Here is a 17,824-nt window from a genome sequence, read left to right on the forward strand (position 1 = left end):
CTTAAATAAACCCACTTTAGGGCCTCAATTGGCAGTGGGGTGCGAAGGTCATCCAGGGACCTAGCCACCCCAGACTTAATCGGGGCAGATGCAGGGAGATGGCAGCATCCCCATGCACCACCCACCGGCCCAACCGGGCGGCACGGTAGCACAGTGGTTAGCATTGCTGCTTCACAGTTACAGGGACCTGGGTTCGATTCCCAGCTTGGGTCACTGTCTGTGTGGAGTTTGCACATTCTCCCTGTGTCTGCGTGGGTTTCCTCCGGGTGCTCCGGTTTCCTCCCACAGTCCAAAGATGTGCGGGCTAGGTTGATTGGCCATTCTAAATTGTCCCTTCGTGTCCCGGGATGCATAGGTTAGAGGGATTAGCGGATTAATATGTAGGGATATGGGGATAGGGCCTGGGTGGGATTGTGGTCAGTGCAGACCCGATGGGCCGAATGGCCTCTTTCTGCACTGTAGGATTCTATGATCTATAATCGAATGCCCCTTTCTATTGGGGTGAGTGGGTGGAAGATGAGGGGAGGGCATTAAATTCCAGCCATGGATACAGAGAGAAACAAGAGCCAACCAAAACCGCAGAGTGTCAGAAGGATAGGTGGAGAGAATGAGAGTCAGGCACCGGGAAGGAGACAGGGAGAGAGGGAAGGAGAGTCAAGTAGATAAGACAGAAATGGTGAGGGAGAGATAGATTGAATCAAAGTAGGGCAGCAGGAGACACAGAGGGTAGGAGAGGCATGTACAGAAAAAAACAGTCAGACGGACACAGAGCAGAGAGGAAGAGAGGTAGAAAAGATTGCGCAGGCAACATAATTGTACATGTGACTGATGGTTGGGCTGCAAAGGTTGAATTTCTAAAACAAATTAGGGATTTGTAAATATTCTGTCGCCAAAGCAGCACGAGATGCTTTCAGTAATGATCTCATTATTCACTCGCTCTCTCGTAATAATTGCTGTGATTGTCATAATTTCTTAAAGCCTCTGCACAGAACACCCCGTGCTCTGAGCCTGATTTGTGAATAATGCACTCCAGACGTTCCTTCCAAGCATATTTTATAAAAAAATTGTTAGATATTTACAGAAAATATTATTGAAAATAGAAAACACATATTACACTGGAACCTCGAGACATTCCATTTCAATCCCCCATCTACCCCTCTCCATACTTCACTTGGGTGGAGCACTGCACAGTACTGCACTCAATTATACAGAGCAGCAAGATCCCCAAGTTTGATTCCCAGTTAGTTCTAACAGAGCTAAGCTCAGTCAGGGGGAGGGCAAGGTCTTTGACCTCAATGTCCCTTTCGTCGGGAGATGGTGAGGGCAAAGGTCAAACAGAGGTGTCCTGTTCCCGGGTCGACATAGTCACGGATCCCCACTCCCTGCTCCTGGAAAGGTGGGAGCGCTGGGTGTTGTCGGGTGATTTGAGTTTGGCCAATGACGCCCTTTGTAATGAAGCGGCCCGGCAAAGATGCGGTGACGTGGCTGGGCGCACATGGGTGAAGTACTGGAGGACGTGCGGCGCCCGCAGTATTATACACAGGGAGGAGAGGGGGGGTGGCGGACACACGGGAGAAATAAAAGACATTCCGTACATTCCCAGTAAATGACTGACCGAATCTTTACAGCAACATTCATGATCCAATTCACCACAAATATAAGCCCAGAAAATAAGACTGGAAACAGATAGGGCCTGCACTTATATCACAGCCCAGGTTTGGAGCTCAGGACTGTATTAAATTCAGTATCACACGCCAGGTGTCTGAAATTCGTGTTGACGTTCTATGTCCGTTAAGATTATACTCCTTTTCTTTCCCCCACGGGTTTGCTTTCTCTTCACTGCCGTGCTGCTGGGCAGTGTCCAGTCACAGTGTTTGTACTGTCACAGGAAACAGTAAGGAGAGATGTTCAGCGCCTTTAATTGGCAGCTTGTGGCTCGTGTAATGGTTTATGACCTCTGGGACGCTGTCAAACGGCGGGCTGTTCTGACCGAGGATGTACTTGCAGTCTTTTGTCCTGCTGAATTTCATGTGCATGTATCCTTGGCTGCTTCTGCAGAGAGAAAAGAGAGGTGGCGACAGTAAGGACAAGATACGGGTTGTAAATGATGTGGGGGATAACAAGGAAAAAAGCTACATCTTGTTTTACAAGCTGAATATAAATCCCCGGAACATTAAACAGACATTCATGCAAATTGCATTTACAACCATTTCCAGTGCAGCTGGCTTTGTGACTAAATATACCCTGATTAAAATACATAATAAGACAATAAGATATGGGAGCAGAATTAGGCCATTCGGCCCATCCAGTCTGCTCCGCCATTCGATCATGGCTGATATGTTTCTCAGCCCCATTCTCCCGCCTTTTTCCCGTAACCTTTGATCCCCTTACCAATCAAGAACCTATCTTTTTTTATTCACTCATGGGACATGGGCGATGCTGGCTGGCCAGCATTTATTGCCCATCCCTAATTTCCCTTGAGAAGGTGGTGCTGAGTTGTCTTCTTCAAACACTGTAGTTTACGTGCTGTGGGTTGACCCACAATGCCATTATGTGGAGATGCCAGCGTTGGATTGGGGTGGGCACAGTAAAGAAGTCTCATAACACCAGGTTAAGTCAAGTAGGTTTATTTGGAATCATGAGCTTTTGGAGTGCTGCTCCTTCATCAGGTGATGAAGGAGCAGTGCTCTGAAAACTCGTGATTCCAAATAAACCTGCTTAAATTTAACCTTGTGTTGCGAGACTTCTTACTGTGCATAATGCCATTGGAGAGGGAATTCCAGCATTGACCTAACAATTTACTATCTCTGTTGTAAATACACTCAGTGACTTGGTCTCCACAGCCTTCTTTTGCAATGAATTCCACAGATTCACCATCCTCTGACTCAAGAAATTCCTCCTCAGCTCAATTCTAAAGGGTCGTCCCTTTATTCTGAGGCTGTGCCCACAGATCCACAGATCTTCTACTAGTTGAAACATTTTCTCCACGTCCACTCTATCCAGGCCTTTCAGTATTCTGTAAGTTTCAATGAAATCCCCTCTCATTCTTCCAAACTCCATCAAGTACAGACCCAGAATCCTCAAACGCTCCTCATATGTCAAGCTTTGCATTCCTGGGATCATTCTCGTGAACCTCCTCCGGACCCTCTCCAAGGCCAAAACACCCTCCCTTCGATACGGGCCCAAAATTGCTCACAATATTCCAAATGTTGTCTTATAAAGCCTCAGCAGTACATCCCTGCTCTTGTATTCCAATCCTCTCGAAATGAATGCTAACTTTGCATTTGCCTTCCTAACTATCAACTAAATCTACAAGTTAACATTAAAAGAATTCTGAACTAGGACTCCCAAGTCCCTTTGCGCTTTCAATTTCTGAATTCTCTTCTCATTTAGTCTACACCTCTATACTTCTCACCAACGTGCATGACCTTACACTTCCCCAAGTTGAATTCCATCTGCCACTTCTTTGCCCACTCTCCTAGCCTGTCCAAGTCCTTCTGCAGCCATCCCGCCTCCTCAATGATACCTGTCCCACCACCTATCTTTGTATTATCTGCCAGACAAGCTGCATGTCAGCAGTTACTGTGTTAAGCTAGCAGCCTCCCTGATTTTGCTAGTGGGGGTGAGGAGAAGGGGGAGGGTGTTGCAATTGGAAACTATTGGCCGTTGCTGCCCTTGGGTCTTCCTGGAGTGGAATGGTTCTAAGTGGGAGCTCAAGTCAGGAAATCATAACCTCCAGAAAAGTCACAGGACATCGACCCATTGTTCTCTGTCCTGCACTTGTCAGAGCTGCTCTTCCCAGGCCACGGTTGGTGGCAGCACCTGCTCTGGTTGTTTGCTCTGTACACGAAGATTCAATCAAATGGTGGTCAGAGCCACTATAGAAGATCAGACAAATGCGACATTAGAGAGCAGCATGGTGTCACAGTGGTTAACATTGTTGCCTCAGTGCCAGGGACCCGGGTTCAATTCCGGCCTTGGGTAACCGTCCGTGTGGAATTTGCACGTTCTCCCCGTGTCTGCGTGGGTTTCCTCCGGTTGCTCTGGTTTCACCCCACACTCCAAAGATGTGAGGGTTAGGTTAATGGGCCATGCTAAATTGCCCCTTACTGTCAGGGGGTTTAGCAGGGTAAATGTGTCGAGTTGTGGGGATGGGGCCCGAGTGGGATTGTCATCGGTGGAGGCTCGATGGGCCGAATGGTCTCCTTCTGTACTATGATGTTCTATGATCTAGAGGCTTTAGTTACTGGTAATATAATGCTGACACCTAAGGAATTACCACCCAGAGAGGGTTACAGTGGTGTGATTATGAGTTTTATAGGATCGCTATTGTGAAACCCCCAGGACTTGCATGGAGGAATCGCTAATTGACCTCCCTGTAAGACTGGTTGAATACCGGCTCCCTGAGGATTTGTAATTAACTCATCAGGTGGAGCTCGTATATTGAGCCCTGTGTAAAGCAGGCCCCTCAGTGGCTCCATTATTGTATTGTCCCAGTTGGGACCTGTTTGTGTTCACCACAGGCTTGTGGTTTTTGCTTCACTTTATTTTGTGCAATAACAGCTGACTCCTGGAGTTATTACAGTTATGTTTTGGGACTGTGCATTTAATTTAAGATAAAATTAAGGTGGTGGGTGGGGTGGGGTAGGATGGGGGTTGGGGGGGAGTCATGTGGCATGTTCTGAAATCGACTTGAAGCCTCCAATGACCTAGGAAAGTGTTGAGAATATCAAGTTGTAAACAGTTATGCTTTAAACTCGCCACTTACTTCCAAGTTAAAAGAAAGTTGGGGTCTCAAAAATAGCTGCTCAGCATTTCAGCTTGGACACAAGGCACATGTGATTCACCTTGTCATGGAGAATGGCTCTGAGAAGTGAATGATATCTCTGAAAACTTGTAGATAATGTTAGTTTGCCAGGATCTAGGAGAAGGAGAGCAGCGGTAGGGAGCAAGAAGCTGTGGTTTACCACACAGGAAATAGGTGAGAGCTCACATTCAGATTGAAAAGACTGAATTCATCAGGAGTTAAAGTGAGTCTGGAAGAGTCGCCTCACTTTAGCTCAAGGCAGAGGTCTCCAGGGAAACTTGTGCCATGAAAGACCGTTCTGGAGTTAAAGTTTTCCAGGTTGGGAAAGATAAAGATCGGAAGTAAACCCTTGGAAGTTAAGAATTATTTTGGACTGATTCCGAGAATGTCCACTGAAAGGATAGTGTAATGTATACAAGATTGTATTTCTTTTCCGGTTGGATTAAAAGTTCTGTTCTATTCTACAGTTGAATGCAAATATAAGTTGTCTCCAAAAATAGTGTTTACTCAATAATACTTTTATCTTGTTTGTTATAGTAAATGTCTTAAATCCTGTTGTGTCATCCATTCAGCGATTGCCTGGAAGTTTGAATTTCCAGAACTCATCCTAGTCGGCGTTAGAATAAAACAATATCATTCACCAGCCTTCTGAAGTTTACATTGGCTAAGGAGTTCATGGGGAGGAGGAGAAGGAAAAAGCGATTAAAATTTTAAAAAGGGAATATTTTATAGAGACACAAGCTACATTTAATTGTACAGCTAGAGTTATCCATCCTGAGCAGCAGCCAGTGCCCACCTCCTGGAATGTGCACTTATAAGCTCATGAGATAGGGACAATGTCAGGTGGCATGGTGGCATAGTGGTTAACACTGCTGCCTCACAACTCCAGGGACTCGGGTTCGATTCCCGGCCTGGGTCACTGTCTGTGTGGACTTTGCACATTCTCCTCGTGTCAGCGTGGATTTCCTCCGGGTGCTCCAGTTTCCTTCCACAGTCCAAAGATGTGCAGTGGATTGGCCGTGCTAAATTGCCCCTCAATGTCAGGGGATGCATAGATGAGAGGGGTAAATATGTGGAGTTAGGGGGATAGGGCCTGGGTGGGATTGTTGTCGGTGCAGACTCGATGGACCGAATGGCCTCCTTCTGCACTGTAGGAATTCTATGATTCTTTTGGAAAAACCCTGTCATTCATGAGCCTATTATCACTTGCTGTGAGTGATTTTAATGCTGGGCAATGGTATAAAATGGATGATTTTGCATTTGATGCCCTGTATACATGAAAGCTAAAAGAAGAGAGAATTGAATGGGGTGCAAAATGGGCAGCGAATTTCATATTGTCCATCGCTCAGAGTTACATTTATCGTCACCCCCTCTCCCCCTGCCCCCACCCTTCCCACTTTCATGTGAAAGTGGCCATTCATGAGGAGTTAAAATGAGGCTGGATAATTTGTCTCACTTTAGCTAAAGGTAGAAGTCTCCAGGAGAACTTGTGCCATTAACAGCAGTCCTGGAGTTAAAGGTTTCCAAGCTCTGTAACCAGAACTGAGCTCTCGGCTCCATTTGGTGGCTTTATGTAGCTCCACATCTACTCATGTGCGGCTCCAATGAAGAAAAAAAACTAATTACAAGTTAAAAAACAAATCATTTTCCCTCTGTTTGTTAACGTAGGAATTCAAAGTCAATAGTGTTAACTAATCTTGTGTGAACACTGACTTAATTATAATTGAATTTCAAGGACAACTGATCAATCCTAAAGTTCAGTTTACCATTAGATCACTTATCAGTGGGAGGCCCATTGCAATATGCAGCCAGATTCAAATTTTTACTGTACAAGTATTAACTTTATTTGGCATGGCATTTCCAGAGCAACTGCCCTGTGATACTGGTGGGAAACATTGCCATCTTAGAATCATAGAATCCTACAGTGCAAAAAGAAGCCATTTGGCCCAAGGAGCCTGCATCAATCATAATCCCTCCCAGACCCTATCCCCATGCATTTACCTTGCTAAGCCCCTGATGCGAAGGGGCAATTTAGTGTGGCCAATCAACCTAACCCATACATCTTTGGACTGTGGGAAGAAACTGGAGCCCGGAAGAAACCCACGCAGACACGGGGAGAACGTGCAAACTCCACACAGACAGTGACCCAAGCTGGGAATTGAACCTGGGCCGCTGGCGCTGTGAGGCAGCAGTGTTAACCACAGTGCCACCGTGCCACCACCTTTGCAATGATCTGGTAGGCTGGATCATCCATGCACTGTAGAACCTGAGCAATTCCTATTTTTTTACTTATTCCTTAATAGGATGTGGCTAGACCAGCAATTATTGCCATCCCTAATTGCCCTGAGAAGGTGGTGTCGTGCTGCCTTTTTGAGCCACTGCAGTTCATGTGGTGTAGGTACAGCCACAGTGCTGTTCTGTTGACTGCATAGTTCCTTATCAAGGAAGCTTTATTTAGAAGCCTGGTTTCGAAACCCTTGACTATGATAATGGGTTTCCACATGTGCCAGGCACCTGTACATTGAAAGTTTTTATTTCTGGTACTTTCCTGCTATCATCATTCATTTCAAAGGGAAAATCCAGTTTACAAATTTGCCAGTTGTTTGCTTAAGAATTGGTTATGCCAGAGAATGGTTTGTAGGCGGCTGGATACAGTTTAAATTTTATTTATTATTGTCACAAGTAGTCTTGCATTCACAGTGCAGTGAAGTTACTGTGAAAATCTCTTAGTCGCCACACTCTGGCGCCTGTTCGGGTACACTGAGGGAGAATTTAGCACGGCCAATGCACCTAACCAACACGTCTTTCGGACTGTGGGAGGAAACCGGAGCACCCAGAGGAAACCCATGCAGACAATGTGCAAACTCCACACAGACAGTGACCCAAGCCGGGAATCGAACCTGGGACCCTGGCGCTGTGAGGCAGCAGAGCTAACCACTGTGCCACTGGGTGGAAATACCCAGGTGGAAAAACGACCTTGTGAGCTTTGAAGGGTATCTACATTCTGCATCTACAGAAACTTAATAGATGCTTTTTTTGTCGGACAGAGATTAACTTTAAAACAGGGCTGCAAATTAAAACATAAAGGAAAAACGCATCAGTGGGTGGAATCTGACAAACTTTGTTCTCAGTGTTGCCTTGGGTGGGAAAAGCAGAGGGCAGCTCACCAGCTGTTTTGCCAGTTTCTCCCGCCATGCTTTTGAATACTTTGAAAAAAGGGGGCGGGTCGGAGCCCCCCCGACACTTCAGGGCACCATCTTTAAGGATGTGAACACAATTAAAATACAAATACCCCACGGAGTCCACCCTGCACAGACATGGGACACTCCCCTCCCTACCCCCTCCCTCCCCCCGCTATTCCAGGGAACACCCCTCCCCAACCTGGAACCTCCCTAATGTAAGTGCCAGGGAGCAGTGCTAGGGAGCAATGCCTGGGGCTAGTGCCAGCGTACTGCCAGGCATGACTTATCCCTCCTGGGGGCTGTACTTACCTGCGTGCCCCCGACAGGTTCTGTTCACCAGGTCGCCATTTGTCAAAAGCTGTTTGGGGGGGTGGGGGGGGGGTATTGTTACAGTGGTGTATGGCAATGGGGTTCAGACCATTCATTGCAGGCACCTCATTGTGTCATTGACAGGGGAAGGGGGACATGAGTGGGGAAATGCCACCAGTATGAATGCCGGTTTGAGACTCCCCTTCTATTCTCCACTTCCAGTTCCATTCCTGCCCACCAGGATGGAAAATTACGACCCCATCCCCCGAGCGTTTGGACCTGCCTGTGTGGTCGGATCCATAGCTGTGTCAACATTTCTCTGATGTGATTGGTGAAGGGTGATTTCCTGTATGCAGAATCTGCATATCTGCAGTGACGGGGTGGTCTGATCTACATGGTATTCATAGTGGAATCAAAACTGCTTATGACTTCACTAGAAACAGCATTAGGCAGAAAACCTTCCCCTGTAGGGTGGCACGGTGGCACAGTGGTTGGCATTGCTGCCTCACAGCACCAGGGACCCGAGTTTATTTCCAGCCTGGGTGACTGTCTGTGTGGAGTTTGCATGTTCTTCCTGTGTCTGGATGGGTTTCCTCCAGGTGCTCCGGTTTCCTCCCAAAGTCCAAAGATGTGGAGGTTAGGTGGATTGGCCATGCTAAAATTGCCCCTTGTTCCCAAAACATATAGGTTAGGGGGATTGGTAGGGTAAATATGTGGGGTTACAGGGAGAGGGCCTGGGTAAGAGTCGGTGCAGACACAATGGGCCGAATGGCCTCCTTCTGCACTGAAGGGATTTTATGGGTCAATGATTTTCTGAAAGGGCCTGATCTTGGCTGTGGAAACAGAACCATAGATTTGAATCATTCGAACTGTCCTGCTAGATTAAGGATACACTAAGGATACAAAACTAATTTTATGGAAATAGGAGGAAGGAATTAGCACCAGCAGCTGATAGTATTCATTGGCCTATCTCCCACTGTCACTCACCACTGCTTCCTACTTCACCCAGCCTCCTCTTCCAGCCTCGATGACGGACTGAGCTTGGGACATGGACTGCCTCACCTGAGTTTCTCAATCAAAATATTTGGAGAATTCTGACCTCTTCCCCATTTGTTTTCTGAGGGAAAGATTCCTTTACCCCTTCTAAGAAAAGGGGCTATAATTGAGTCCAGTATTCCTGAAAAACAGTGCTGTAAAATCAGTTAAGTTTATTTATGAGTCACAAGTAGGCTTACATTAACACTGTAATGAAGTTGCTGTGAAAATCCCCTTGTCGCCACACTCTGGCATCTCTTTGGGTTCACTGAGGGAGAATTTAGCATGGCCAATCCACCTAATCAGTATGTCTTTCTTACTGTGGGAGGAAACCAGAGCACCCGGAGGAAACCTGCACGGAGAACATGCAGACTCCACACAGACAGTGACCCAAGCTGGGAATCGAACCCGGGTCCCTGGTGCTGTGAGGCAGCAGTGCTAACCACTGTGCCACCGTGCCGCCCAGCAATCAATCAGCATTCCTAGTCCTGAGAAGTACTGAGTAACCCCATGCTGAAAAGTAGCACAAGGCTTCTTTGAAGACAGGACCAGACAGGGGGTGGCACAGTGGTTAGCCCTGTTGCCTCTCAGGGACCTGGATTCGACTCCCGGCTTGGATCACTGTCTGTGTGGAGTTTGCACATTCTCCCCGTGTCTGCGTGGGTTTTCTCTGGGTGCTCCAGGTTCCTCCCACAGTTTGAAAGACGTGCTGGTTAGGTACATTGACCCAACAGGCACTGGAGTTTGGCAACTAGGGGAATTTCCCAGTAACTTCATTAAAATATAAGCCTTACTTGTGACTAATAAAGAAATAAGCTTTATAAAGACGTGGACATTATTGGGTCCGTGATCAAATAGCTTGGAAGCGCTCGCTGTATAGACCCACACTTCACGAATGGGCCCTTGGAGTTTCCCATAGGGAGGCTGACAGCCCTGGGACTATAAACTGGCATGAAGCAGTGGGTTCGGGAGAAGGGGAAATGAAATTGGTGGAAAGAAAGGAAATTAAGTGTAATTAGAAAGTTAATGAATTATGAAAGTTAATGAATTGGAAATGAAATTGATATTTATAGAATCTGTAATTAAGGACCACAACTTGTGTCAAATTAAATGTTAGTTTGCTGCAGCTAGTACAGCGAGCGTTCACAGGAAATCTGATAAAGGATTAGGAATGAGCAGGGATTTAGAGATTTATCCAAATAAACCGCTAATGCCTGCCTAAATCAGAACACAGGGACTGCAGCAGGAGGAGATTACGCATTTGTGCATGGACCTCATTGATTACAGAATATATCCCAGTTAACTGAGATTTAAGTGTGTGGGAAAATTGACTCTTAATTGTGATAGAAAACACACTTACAATTTGAATCTGAGATAAATCAAAATGACAGAGGGTGATAAGGCGAAGAATAAAAGAATAGTTCCTCTGTTTGTGGGCTCCGTGGTAAATTTAAAATTCTGAGTAAGAGAGAGAGAGAGCAGAGGTGTTTCTTTGTGCCAAGAGTTGAGACAGAGGCCATTGCACGATTGAGGGAATGTTAGATAAAACTTATAAAATTCTAATAGAATTAGACAGGATGGTTACTGTTACCGATGGTGGGGGAGTCCAGAACTAGGTGTCATAGTTTGAGGATAAGAGGTAAACCTTTTAGAAAAGAGGTGAGGAGAAATTTCTTCACCCAGAAAGTGGTGAATGTGTGGAATTCACGACCACAGAAAGTAGCTGAGGCCAAAACGTTGAGTGATTTCAAGAAGAAATTAGATATAGCTCTTGGGGCTAAAGGGATCAAGGGATAAGGGGGGAAGGGTGAAATCAGGATATTTGTATTTGATGACCTGTCATGATCAAAATGAATGGGCTGAATGGCCTGCTTCTGTTACTAGTATCTATGTTTCTATAAGGATTTGACACAATGGAAGATACAGTGATCGAGAGGGGAGGCCAGGATGATGGGACTGGTCTGCTCCAATTGAGAACCAGTTCACTCAAAATTGGACAAGTTGCTGTCACATTCCTCTTTCGCATCAGCAATAGCCCAGTTAGTAGTATTCTTTCCTCTAAAAAAGTATGTTGTGGTTTCAAAGTTTAAGGGTAAGGCCCATGACGGCCTTCTCATCCCCTTCCACATGAGGCCTTTAAATGGACAACAACACTGCTATTCAACTTGGCAAGGCTGTACGCCAAGACCAAAGTGGGTAATGTCCTAGTCCATGAGCTGTTATTTGTGGATGATGCCTTGCGGGCATCCCATACTGAAGCTCACTTGCAGGGAATATGGAGGAAGACTAAAGTTCCAGACCAAGGCGTACAGACTCCACCTTCCATCACCATCGACAACCTCCGCAGCTTCACACAAGTTGGGTCAAGTTGCCCTTGATGCTGGAATCAGGGCCGGGATTGCCAAGGCTGCAGCTGTCACACCAAAGGTGAGAGGTTGCATGTGGACCAACAGTCAAAGCTTCAGTGTGTACCAGGCTTGTGATCTCAGCACCCTCCTTTATAGTCGCGAAGCATGGACAACTTACGTAAGCCAAGAAAAATGGCTGTGTGGCTTCCACCTCCACTGCCTCAGGTGAATGTTGGGCATCTCCTGGCAGCAGGAGTGCCAAATATGACAGCACGCCAGCGTGTAGGGATCCCAGCATGTTTGTTGTCTTGAAACAGCGGCGACTCTGCTGGCTGGGTCATGTGAGCCGAATGGAGGACTGTATCCCCCAAAGACATACTCTGTGGTGAGGGCTTGGTATTGACAGGAGATCAACAGGGTTATCCATGTCTGCGATCCAAGGAAATCAATAAGCCTCAAATTGACTGGGATCAGAATTGATGCATGGGAAGCCCTTTCTGCCTGAAGACAACCAGCTGAGAAGGGCAAAAAGCAGAGGACAAAGGAAATGACCAGATGGTGGAAAAGAAAGCCTGTCGGAAAAAAATGTCAGCCAACCTCGGGCCAATGCCACTCATTAGTGTCAGCTGCAGAAGGGACTGCCACTCACAAAGTGGTATCTACGGCTATAACAGACAATGCCTAATCCAGAAGTGACATACGACCCAGGTGCAGTAGTCTCCCGAGATGGACGGACGCTGAAGAAGGGCCTCGCTCTGCCGCTGGTGTGCTTGCTGGTGTGGAGTCTAGGGGGTGTTCCCCATTCAAAGGCACTCAGTGCCAGATTGTGGAATCCAGCACTGGGAAGAAGGATCCACTGGGAGGGCTGTCCATACTGTTGACTCACCCCACAGCCCCTCATCTGTATCCTCCCTCCACCCCTGCGAACCCCTTCCCACCATCACTCACATGTGGCCTGATTTCTGGGCCTTGGTCGGGTGTCCGCTGTCTCCCTGGTGGCTCTGCTGTTCAAAAGAGCTGCTGGACTCTAATTAGCCAGCAAATCTAGGTAGTTTTTAAAAATTCATTCCTGGGATACGGGTGTCGCTGGCTGGCCAGCATTTATTGCCCATCCCTAGCTGCCCTTGAGAAGGTGAGGGTGAGCTGCCTTCTTGAAACAGTGCAGTCGATGTGTTGTGGGTTGACCCACAATGCCGTTAGGAAGGGAATTCTAGGATTTTGATCCAACGACTGCGAAGGAACGGCGATATATTTCCAAGTCAGGATGGTGAGTGGCTTGGAGAGGAACTTGCAGCTGGTGGTGTTCCCATGTATCTGCTGCCCTTGTCCTTCTAGATGGAAATGGTCATGGGTTTGGAAGGTGTTATCTGAGGATCTTTGGTGATTTGCTGCAGTGCATCTTGTAGATAGTACACACTGCTGCTACTGAGCGTCGGTGGAGGAGGGAGTGGATGTTTGTGGATGTGATGCCAATCAAGCAGGCTGCTTTGTCCTGGATGGTGTCAAGCTTCTTGAGTGTTATTGGAGCTGCACCCATCCAGGCAAGTGGAGAGTATTCCATCACACTCCTGACTTGTGCCTTGTAGGTGGTGGATAGGCTTTGGGGAGTCAGGAGATGAGCTACTCGCCGCAGTATTCCTAGCCTCTGATCTGCTCTTGGAGCCACTGTGTTTATGTGGCGAGTCCAGTTGAGTTTCTGGTCAATGGTAACCCCAAGGATGGGAGATTCAGTGATGGTAACACCATTGAATGTCAAGGGGCAGTGGTGATGGTTATTGCCTGGCATTTGTGTGACGCAAATGTTACTTGCCACTTGTCAGCCCAAACCTGGGTGTGGGACTTCTACCTAGCAAAGTCCCATTGCTGACTTGCCAATTGTCTGACTGTCACGTGCTAGTGGAGGGCCTTCCCGGAAAGAGGTGATGCAAGAGTCTCGCTGTCTTACCTGCGACGGCTGAGCTGCTCATTGCCGGCACAAGACTCCACCCATTAAACTGAAAGCCTAGTTGATTTCTCAGGGGCACGTACGGGACTCCATGGCACCAGTTCAAAGAAGGGCTTGGTCTCTGGTGTCCTGACTAACATTTATCTCTCAGTTAACAATATTTAGATTATATGGTCATTTACATCATTTCTGCTTTCGTAAACTTGCTGTGTGGATATTAGCTTTCCTGCTTCCTACACTGCAATGATGACTACACTTCTTATCACAATGGCTACACTTGAGAAATGCTGCGCCGGTTGTAAATGTCTTTTGGACAAACTGGGGTCATGACAGGCACCATATCATTGCAAGTACTTTTTTATTTTGAGCCATATTAGATCAATAATTATAGAAACAGAATGATGTGTGGAAGGTCAGGATTGTTACTCAGAGGGCTCAGAATGGGTGCATCAAATTCTCTCATGCTGCAACCATTGATCATAGAACACTTCCCCACTTGCCTGGATGAGTGCAGCTCCAACAACACTCAAGAAGCTCAACACCATCCAGGACAAAACAGCCCATTTGATTGCTACCCCTTCCACAAACGTTCAATCCCTCTACCACCAATGAACTGTGGCAGCCATGTGTACCACCCGCAAGATGCACTGCAGGAACTCACCAACGTCCCTTAGGCAGCACCTTCCAAACCCCAGACCTCTACCATCCAGAAGGATAAGAGCAGCAGATACCTGGCAAAACCTCCACCTGCAAGTTCCCCCCCCACATCACTCACCATCCTGACTTGCAAATATATCACCGTTCCTTCACTGTCGCCGGGTCAAAATCCTGGAACTCCCTCCCTCACAGCACTGTGGCTGTACCCACCCACACCTCAGGGACTGCAGCAGTTCAAAAAGGCGGCTCAGCACCACCTTGGGTCCCGGCTTGGGTCACTGTCTGTGTGGAGTTTGCACATTCTCCTCGTGTCTGCGTGGGTTTCCTCCGGGTGCTCCGGTTTCCTCCCACAGTCCAAAGATGTGCGGGTTAGGTTGATTGGCCATGCTAAAATTGCCCTTAGTGTCCTGGGATGTGTAGGTTAGAGGGATTAGTGGGTGGATATGGGGATAGGGCCTGGGTGGGATTGTGGTCGGTGCAGACTCGATGGGCCGAATGGCCTCTTTCTGTGCTGTAGGGTTTCTAAGATTCTAAGATTCACCTTCTCAGGGGCAGTTAGAGATGGGGAATAAATGCTGCCCTCGCCAGTGACGCCCCATTAATGAATTTTTAAACATTTTATATTTTCAACATAATAAATCAAAATGTTCTTGGAAATTAAAACCAATTCTCTCATTTGATTATAAGTTCTCCTCATTGCACGTGAGGGCAGTAATATAGAATACACAAAGCTGACCAGATGGGCTATTGCGCTGTCTCTCTGAGGTGTTTGCAGTGTCTGAGTCCCTGGTTTGTGCCAAGTTAGCTGATCTCAGCAGGAGGAGTGGTTGGGAATGTTCTAATAATTTAAAATCCTGGAATAGGGAGTGAGAACAAAGATACCAGCCAGGGCTCCTAATCATAGAATCAATACAGTGCAGAAGGAGGCCATTCAGCCCATCGAGTCTGTACCAACCACAATCCTACCCAGGCCCTATTCCTGTAACCCCACACATTTACCCTACCAATGTCCCTGACGCGGAGGGTCAATTTAGCATGGTCAATGAACCTAACCCGCACATCTTTGGACTGTGGAAGGAAACCGGAGCACCCGGAGGAAACCCACACAGACACGGGGAGAACGTGCAAACTCCACACAGGCAGTGACCCGAGGTCGGAATTGAACCCGGGTCCCTGGCGCTATGAGGCAGCAGTACTAACCACTGTGCCACCATGCCGCCCCAACTCTTAATCTCTGCATGTGACATCTGTGAGGACAATGGTAGTGCTGCAAATGTCAACATTTACTGTCCAGGATACAAAAAGGGAAACAGGCCCAAATTTATCCCTTTGTAAGAAGCAAGGTATAAACTGGATAGACTGCTTCGTGTTATTTTTTGCATTCTCTAACAGTTTTAAGCTGCTGCCTAAAAATGAAATCAGTTGAGTGGGCAAGTGTACAGTGAGCCATTCAAATCCAAATTCAAGACAGTCGCTCGAAGCTATTCTTAATCATTCAGCTATATAATGTCCAGGGATAACATTCTCAGTTTCAGCTTCGCACCGCTACATTTTTTTTGCTTAAATTGGTTTGTTATGCTTTCCAAAAGGCTATTACTCAATCGATGTGTGGTCCTGTTACTGCAGATAGCTCAATCATAAATTCACTCTTCATCCACCACTTGTTAAACCAAGGTCCATAAAAGGGGGCTATGCTGGGAGCACTTTCCAATGCCGCAACCCAGGAATTTGACCCAAGGATAGTTCTTTACTCACATCGGAGAAATGAAATGAGAAGCTGATTGATTTTTTTTACAGCAAGAAATATACAGAAGAATTTTTTTAAAAACTCACATTGCAAGGGGGGAAAAATACACCTGTGACCCTTTCTTTGGTGAAGAAGATTCGTGCAGAATCACAGAATCTTTACTTTGATTTGATTTGATTTGATTTATTATTGTCACATGCATTCGTATACAGTGAAAAATATTGATTTTTGCCCACTATACAGACGAAGCATACTGTTTCGAGAGAAGGAGGGAGTGCAGAATGTGTTGTTACAGTCATAGCTAGGGTGTAGAGAAAGATCAACTTAATGCGAGGTAGGTCCATTCAAAAGATGGCAGCAGGGAAGAAGCTGTTCTTGAGTCGGTTGGTACGTGACCTCAGACTTCTGTATCTTTTTATTGATGGAAGAAGGAGGAAGAGAGAATGTCCAGGGTGTGTGGGGTCCTTAATTATGCTGGCTGCTTTGCCGAGGCAGTGGGAAGTGCAGAGTTAATGGATGGGAGGCTGGTTTGCGTGATGGATTGGGCTACATTCACGACCTTTTGTAGTTTCTTGCGGTCTTGGGCAGAGCAGGAGCCATACCAAGCTGTGATACAACCAGAAAGAATGCTTTCTATGCTGTAGTTGTAAAGGTTGGTGAGAGTCGTAACTGACATGCCAACGCTAACAGCTTTTCGGTGCAGAATAGGCCTTTCAACCCATCGAGTCGGCACTACCTCTCTTAAAGAGCATTCTACCTATCCCACTCCCTGGATTGATGTGAATGACATGAATCTAAATTCAATCGCTCCCTGTACTCGCTCTACCAATTTCTAACTTCAGTTTAAAATTGAAGCAATCTAATCTCTACTTTCAGTGGTAACTGAATGTGTAGTTACAGCACTCACTGCTAAACAAAACCTTCTTACACGCATCAACTACCTGCATTTGACACGGGCAGCCAAGTGTTCTTGAAGCCTGTCTGTGTTAATGGAACACTGTGAGTACAGGAATGTCAGAGGAAGAACAGCCGTTGGGGGTGCGAGCAAAGCGTGCCCAGATACCGGTGACAAATATAAAAGCAAAATAACTCTTAGCTCTGACAAAAAAAAACCCAGCCTCCCATCCATTGGCTCTGTCTACACTTCCTGCTGCCTCGGCAAAGCAGCCAGCATAATTAAGGACCCCACGCATCCCGGACATTCTCTCTTCCACCTTCTTCCTTCAGGAAAAAGATACAAGGTCACGCACCAACCGACTCAAGAACAGCTTCCTCCCTGCTGCTGCTGACTTTTGAATGGACTTACCTTGCATTAAGATGAGCTTTCTCTACACCCTAGCTATGACTGTAACACTACATTCTGCACTCTCTCGTTTCCTTCTTTATGAACGGTATGCTTTGTCTGTATAGTGCAAGAAACTGTATGTTCATACATGTGACAATAATAAATCAAATCAAATCAAAGGGTCATCTAGATTCGAAATGTTGGCTCGATTCTCTCCCCACAGATGTTGTCAGACCTGCTGAGATTTTCCAGCATTTTCTGTTTATGTTACCGGTACAAATAAATAATTTGGGGAGGCAGTGGCCGAGTGGTATTATGATTGGACTATTAGTCCAGAGACACAGTTAATATTCTGGGGACCCGGATTCGAATCCTGCCATGGCAGGTTGTGGAATTTGAATTCAATAAAAAATATCTGGAATTAAGAATCTGATGACCATGATGATTGTTGGAAAAATCCACTTGGTTCACTAATGTCCTTCAGGGAAGGAAATCTGCCGTCCTTGCCT

General features: G+C 46.5%; 1 protein-coding gene across 1 annotated transcript in view; it reads right to left on the minus strand.

Moving 5' to 3' along the window:
- Positions 1-1,038: 1,038 nt before the first annotated feature.
- The window catches only part of LOC144479461 (SH2 domain-containing adapter protein F-like), a 309,295-nt gene continuing 292,509 nt past the window's right edge, over positions 1,039-17,824 (minus strand). Inside the window, 1 exon segment of the mRNA XM_078198151.1 lies at positions 1,039-2,052. Coding sequence (XP_078054277.1) covers positions 1,866-2,052 — 187 coding nt within the window. The 3' untranslated portion in view covers positions 1,039-1,865.

This window comes from Mustelus asterias, chromosome 26, assembly GCF_964213995.1.
Source record: "Mustelus asterias chromosome 26, sMusAst1.hap1.1, whole genome shotgun sequence".
Taxonomy (NCBI): Eukaryota; Metazoa; Chordata; class Chondrichthyes; order Carcharhiniformes; family Triakidae; genus Mustelus; species Mustelus asterias.